The sequence below is a fragment of the Saprolegnia parasitica genome (genome assembly GCF_000151545.1).
Source record: "Saprolegnia parasitica CBS 223.65 unplaced genomic scaffold supercont2.31, whole genome shotgun sequence".
In the NCBI taxonomy this organism is placed as follows: domain Eukaryota; phylum Oomycota; class Saprolegniomycetes; order Saprolegniales; family Saprolegniaceae; genus Saprolegnia; species Saprolegnia parasitica.
Window position 1 is genome coordinate 143,917 of NW_012156425.1, and position 7,076 is coordinate 150,992.

General features: G+C 56.1%; 2 protein-coding genes across 2 annotated transcripts; both read right to left on the reverse strand.

Annotated features, from left to right (window-relative positions):
* Positions 1-39: 39 nt before the first annotated feature.
* Positions 40-1,377, reverse strand: SPRG_07800 (hypothetical protein; the record flags this gene model as incomplete). The annotated part of the gene is made up of 1 exon (XM_012346794.1): positions 40-1,377. Exon 1 carries the CDS (start codon positions 1,297-1,299, stop codon positions 40-42), a length of 1,260 nt encoding a protein of 419 aa, XP_012202184.1. The 5' UTR covers positions 1,300-1,377.
* Positions 1,378-2,619: 1,242 nt separating this feature from the next.
* Positions 2,620-3,855, reverse strand: SPRG_07801 (hypothetical protein; the record flags this gene model as incomplete). Its single annotated transcript, XM_012346795.1, has 1 exon — positions 2,620-3,855. The coding sequence occupies one exon, from the start codon at positions 3,853-3,855 to the stop codon at positions 2,620-2,622; it is 1,236 nt and encodes a 411-aa protein (XP_012202185.1).
* Between the last annotated feature and the right edge of the window lie 3,221 nt (positions 3,856-7,076).

The window sequence follows — 7,076 nt, forward strand, 5'->3', positions numbered from 1 at the left end:
CGAGGCACTAGGAAAGGGTGTTTTGAAACAAACAAGCGTTTAGTTGGTGGGGAGGCACTGATGGTACCAGTCATTCTGGTACTTGCAGTAGCAGCCCGCGACACAGGTCGTGGGACCCGTGTACGCCTTGCCACCGCATTGACCCCAAGAGGGAATCGTTCCCTGGGGAGGCGTCGTCGGACGCAACGACGGCGTCGCGGGTGGCTGAGTCCATGGCTTGGGCGTTGAAGGAGCTTGCGTCGGAGCAGGCGTCCACGGCTTGGGCGTCGGAGCAGACGTCGGTACAGGTGTCCACGGCTTAGGCGTTGGAGCCGGAGTCGGTGGCTTGGGCGTCGACGGTGCCTTGGTCGGCGACGCCGTGGTCTGGCCGATCTTGGGAAACCCATGCGCGACAAAGTAGCCCTGGTCCCACAGCGATTTGAAGCCGTCGGGAAAGAACTGACCGGCGCCAGGCCCGATCAACGCATCGCTCGACTGGCCGTAGCACTGCCCGTCCGACTCACCCGGCACCTTGATCCAGAGGTAGTAGTCGACCAGCGGGTTGCCGGTCTGCGCCGTCGGCGGCGCACCAATGCCGCCCGACCGCGCGTTGCACCATTCGCTTTGCGGCGACCCGTTAAAGTTGCGCGACGTGTCAATAATGCAGTGGAGACCGCCGGTCTGCTTCGAGTACGACTCGCACACCTGGTTCATCTCAGCGGTTGCGTGATAGCCAGACGTGTTGATGGCAATACCCGTGACCTTGCCGAGGCTCTTGAGAATCGCGACAGCCTTGTCTTGAATGGCCCACGATGCGACGTCAGCGTAGATCTGCGCGTTGGCGTTGGCCGACAGAATCCGCATCGCGTTCTGGAGGTTGCCGAGATACCCGTTCTGCGTCGCACAATTGTTGTTGGCGAGAAGACCAATGGCGTCCGGCTCCAGAATGTAGATGACCTTGCGGTTGCCGACCTTGTTGGCCAGCGACTGGATCCACGCCTTGTACTGGTCGGCGTTGCTGTTGCTGCCGCCGCCCGAGAAGCCCGCCGCGCAATCCTTCTGGGGTAGCCCGTAGACGACGATGACGGGCGTGTCGGTGGGGCACGCCGCGAGGAGCGCATCGATGGGGTTGCCGCCGTTGTCGACGTACCACGTTGCGACCGAGTATTTTTTGAGCTCGTTGATGGCCGGTGCAAATTGGGCGTTGGTTTGGACGGCGACTTGGTACGAGTAGGGCGTGACGCCGGCGCAGATGGCAGCGGACGCAGGGTTGGCGAGGTAGCCGAGGCCAGTGAGTGCCAGCAGAGACGCGATCTTCATGATGGAAAATGGAAAAGTGACGTGGTGAATCGCCCGTGTCGAGCAATGCAATTGGAGGTGCCATGTCCACGGCACGCGAAGGACCAAGAGGTAGCAGCGTGCTCGTCTTTGGCTCGCATCGCGATATCTCATTCTCAGCGCTGCGTCGTGAGTCCTGCCGCGCATCTACATGCTCGGATGCAACGCGTCCGACGTCGTGTTTCAAGTGTCATGACATGACTGTGCGGATACATTTCTTGTCTATGAGCTGCGTACGTGCTTCACAGCAACGCGCGTGGCCTTGTTGAACAGTGGTGCACGCTGTCGCACCATGTCCTCACCGTCGATGCTGGATGCCGCGCAGTGGATTGTGCAAGACGGTGACGGCTCGACAGGTTGCAGCGGTAGACATCACGTAGGCGCATGCCTGCCAAAACAGTACTGTGTCCGAGTCATTTGCTGACATGGAGACGTTGTAGAGATACGCGTTGACGACGGTATCAGAAAGAACCGACGACAAATGACAGTTTCATGACCTGTCATGACGACGCCGTATGGTTATACGGACGCGGTCTCGCAGACACTCCGACGTCTACTGTACATGCAAAACGCTACTTGGTTGTAATGTTCTAGAGGCACTAACGCTCTAAACGTACCAACGCTCTAGAAGTCACGTGTGCTTACCACCGAAAGAGAGTTCCGTGGGCTGTTGTTGTTGTAGTGGGTCGTCTATCACAATAGTGAAAACTATGCTAAATAAAATTGCCGGACTTTCTTCGTTGTAAATCAAGTCCCTCGGCTGAGGGACTTGATTTAGGCAGGCGGAGGCAGGAGCGCGATCCGCGGGACGAGGTGACGTCGCGGCCACTCGTGTTGGGCGAGGAGCTGGAGAAGTCGACGAAGAGCAGGTTGCTCGGGCTCTTGGACGAGGCTGTGGTGCACGTGCAGTAGAGCGACGCGTGCCGCCTTTACGGCAATCGTCCAAGGACTTGGCAGCGGTACGTCGGCGCGAAAGTGGGTTGTCTTGGGTGCGGCGAGACCCCGTTCGTCGGAGCGTTTCGTGTTGTGACGAGACCGCCACCCAATCATCATCAATCCATTGTCTGTACGCCGTTCACTTCACGATGGTCTATCGGAGCCATCTTGCGTCACAACGGACCCCTGCGTCCTTGAAATCACGCATACAGCATGGTCCTGGTTATGGTTGTTTGATCGCCATATCAGCCCTTTAATTTCGACCCTCGTAACCATGTCTGACGCACCGATTCCTTTCTAAAACATCATTTGTTCAAAGCTAGCACACACTTGTATGGCGATCTAACAACATGGATATCGACGCACTTATCTCGTCGGAAAGCACTGTGAGTAGTAGTCGTTTTGGTACTTGCACGCACTGCCCGCCACGCACGTTGCCGGACCGTTGTACGACTTGCCACCGCACTGACCATAAACTGGGACCGTCCCTTGCGCAGGCGCTGTCGTGCGCAGCGACGGCTTTGGCGTCACCGGCTTCTGCGTCGGGGTGACCGGCTTTTGTGTCGGGGTGACCGGCTTTTGCGTCGGCGTCACGGGCTTTTGAGTGACGGGAGCCGGAGTCGGCGGCTTGGGCGTCGACGGTGCCTTGGTCGGCGACGCCGTGGTCTGGCCGATCTTGGGAAACCCATGCGCGACAAAGTAGCCCTGGTCCCACAGCGATTTGAAGCCGTCGGGAAAGAACTGACCGGCGCCAGGCCCGATCAACGCATCGCTCGACTGGCCGTAGCACTGCCCGTCCGACTCACCCGGCACCTTGATCCAGAGGTAGTAGTCGACCAGCGGGTTGCCGGTCTGCGCCGTCGGCGGCGCACCAATACCGCCCGACCGCGCGTTGCACCACTCGTTCTGCGGCGACCCATTAAAGTTGCGCGACGTGTCAATGATGCAGTGAAGGCCGCCGGTCTGCTTCGAGTACGACTCGCACACCTGGTTCATGTCGCCCGTACTCTTGTAGTTGGAGGTATTGATCGCGATACCCGTGACCTTGCCAAGGCTCTTGAGAATCGGAACAGCCTTGTCTTGGTTGGCCCACGATGCGACGTCAGCGTAGATCTGCGCGTTGGCGTTGGCCGACAGAATCCGCATCGCGTTCTGGAGGTTGCCGAGATACCCGTTCTGCGTCGCACAATTGTTGTTGGCGAGAAGACCAATGGCGTCCGGCTCCAGAATGTAGATGACCTTGCGGTTGCCGACCTTGTTGGCCAGCGACTGGATCCACGCCTTGTACTGGTCGGCATTGCTGTTGCTGCCGCCGCCCGAGAAGCCCGCCGCGCAGTCCTTTTGGGGCAGACCGTAGACGACGATGACGGGCGTGTCGGTGGGGCACGCCGCGAGGAGCGCATCGATGGGGTTGCCGCCGTTGTCGACGTACCACGTTGCGACCGAGTATTTTTTGAGCTCGTTGATGGCTGGTGCAAACTGGGCGTTGGTTTGGACGGCGACTTGGTACGAGTAGGGCGTGACGCCGGCGCAGATGGCAGCGGACGCGGGGTTGGCGAGGTAGCCGAGGCCAGTGAGTGCCAGCAGAGACGCGATCTTCATGATGCAAGAGGGAAAAAGGAAAAGTGAGTCGAATTCAACGCGTAAAGGCTCGCAAGGAACGGCTTTTGAAAAGGGTTGGTGTGTGTAGCTGTTGTGTGTGCATTGCTACAGCATGTGTAATCGCGCTCCTTTTGTCGTCGCACCAGTGCGAAATCATTCTCAGTCGATAGGATGCGATCGTCTTCACGACTGTCCTGGGATGTCGAGATAGATCTTTGTCTGCGTGCATACCCGTGTACCCTCGTACCGGTAGCATCCCTTATATGACTGTCACATCGATGCTCGATTGACAATGCAGTTTGGACGTCGCCGCGAGCGGAATTTAGTTGGAACCGTAGTCGGGTGGTCATCCAGACTTTTTTTCTTCACCACGCGACTCGTCGCCAAAGCAACGCAGTGCAGGAGCGGAAAGTGAGCCAACGTAACGTGTAATGGTGTCGAACGGTATACTGTCGAAATGACGACGCCATGCGGTTGGCTAGAACCGTCGCATGCTTCAACACAACGACAAGCGTGGTACAAGTCGATGTGATGCGTTTTGCAAGGAGCATGCTGGATCCTCGGTTGCGGCTGTCCCAATTGCATACGACAAACACGTGACATCGTGAACCCTCGCGTTCGCCGCAGGCGACGACGACAGCGTCTGTGAGACTGACTTGGATCTACCAAAGAATTGGGATGTCTAAGATCATTGCAGTGTAGAAATGAGATACGAGCTAGTTGATCCGCGTCCAAGCACCCGGCGCTCGTGATGACCGCGTCCTTTTCGATCGACCAGTACGTGTGGTCGTCGAGCAACATGTAGTTGGCCGTCACGTCCGGACCGGGCTGCGACAAGATCGCGTCAAACTTGAGGTTCGCGCCCGACCCTGTGCGCGGCACAACGTATACTTATAGACCGTCGTCAACAATTGGCCGTTGCTGCGTTCACCACTTCATTTCTCAAAGCAATCTGTATACACCACGTGCCAGAATACGGCTGCTCCGGCCGAAGCGCACTCCTATCCGCCCAACAGTCCTTCTGATACAGCAACAACCCTTTTGACTCGCTGGGTTTGTCCGACGTCAGCTGCATAATGAACCAAATATCTAGACCTTTCTTCATGGTCGTCTTGTACTCAGTGTCGTCACCTCTCTATGTAAGATGTTGAGCGCGATTAGTTGACAAACAGAAGGATGCCGGTTCAAGCTTTGTAGGAGGAGAACCTTTGCATTGATAGTGGCTCGAAGCAACAAGTCGTTCTTAAGAACGAGAACGAGTCCGCGCATCACAACCATCACGGGCATACTAAATACCGAGCTAGGACTTTAGTACTGTAGACTCTTCACAGCGCGCACTGCGAAGCATAGAGTCTTTACGGTAAGCTGATGAATATCCGAGAATCAAACGGATGATTTTAGGGAAATGGTGCTGGCCAAAGTCGGGTGAAGCATGTCTGCTTCAGACGCACAAGAGCTCGCACAGGGCACCTACATAGACATATGTACCGCATCTGATGATGCCCACATCCCATTTTTGTCTCGACCAGGATGGGAGCCTACGTAGAAAAGTGGACAGATACGACGCCATTCGATAGTGGAACTTGAAACGATCTACTTTAGAAAACAATTTTTTTGTGAACGGCTGTCCGGCGTGATTTCGATAACATCGACCGACCGGATGTGTGCCCAGAGCACGCCTGCTTCGCGCAATTAGCGGGAGATTGTTGGCGCCTAACCAACAACGTCCAGTGGACGTATGCACCGAACTACCGACGCGGCACATGCACCGAGGATCTGCCCGAGCACCGCGACGTCGACAGAGTAATTCCGCCGTAAAAGACTTGTCACCTCAAGTGCTGACTGGATGCGCTGCATGTGATGATACTACTAGCAGCAAAATACGCTTATCTTTCCAGAACGAAAGTGACGAGACGATGTGCATGCATCATCCAAGTACATATGCTTGCGTGTACTAGTGCACGATGCCAGGTCATTGATAGGTGACCGAGCAGAGATGCCGCATGAGGGACAGTATATGGTACTTTACGTTCACATCTGCGACCAGTCGCATCGATAGCTACGCGACTGCTTACCTCGTCGTTGCCTCTTTCCGGGGCTTCTCCTCGGTGCAGTGTTTATGGTCTCCAGGTCCAATGCACTGCGTTCGATCGTGGACCTGTTCATGAAGGCACAGATTAATAACAGCGTGAGCTGCACAACGTCTTGACCTTTTACACGCCACGTTTCCCGCTCGACTAAGCCTCTCGGCCGCCGGCTCGTCGTAGCACCTTGGAATCGCTAGTCCACACCATATCCAGCTCAGTGTAAATTATACTAGAGTATCTAAATAGACTCACATCAACAACAAGAACGTCTTGACCCTCAATATCTTTATATAGACGCACTAACCACCACCGATTTTTATGGTGATCGCGGTGCGCCGTATCTCGGGAGACTGCAGACATCCTCGATATCGACTGCTTTCTTCTCTACACTTGTCAAGTGCAAAATGCTAAAAGGGCGAGATACCAATACCAGTGCAGTCTGGATCTGATCAGTGTCCCACGAGCAACCTCTATTGGTTTATATAGATGTGCATATACTCCCTTTGTGACGTCGAATAGTCTCGACACAAACTTCACATGGGCACTCCATTTCGACGATACCAGCCAGAAGCCTCTTTACCATACGACCAGATCGCTACAATCTCAATACAGCATTTCGTCAAAAGCTCATTTTTGCTTTTTCGACCCCCAACCAACATGCAACTTGTCGTGTCGGTCGTGCTCACGGTGCTCTCGGCCGTCGCCGTGCGCGACACCCACGCCCACGGCCACTTGGTCGCGCCGCCCGTTCAGTTTGTCGACCCCAACAGCGACCCGACTCGGTTCTGTGCCACCCTCGACGGCCCGTCGCTGTTGCCCGGCGACACGTACAACAAGAGCCCTGGCGACAACACGGCTGATTTCACCAAACACTTCAAGGCCAGTCGCTTCAAGACGCTCAAGGACCTCATCGAGTCGCAGCCGTCGGGCGGCGAGTGCGGCATCACCAAGCTCGACCCATCCAAGCCCCAAGCGCTCCCAAGCGTCGTCCGATGGCGCCACGGCGACAACGAAGGCTTTACGCCGTCGCACGAGGTACACACGAATAGTGTCTGCAAGTTTAGTCAGGCATCCTGACCAGTGAGTAGGGTCCGTGCGAGCTCTGGTGCGACAACACGCGCGTCTATGACAACG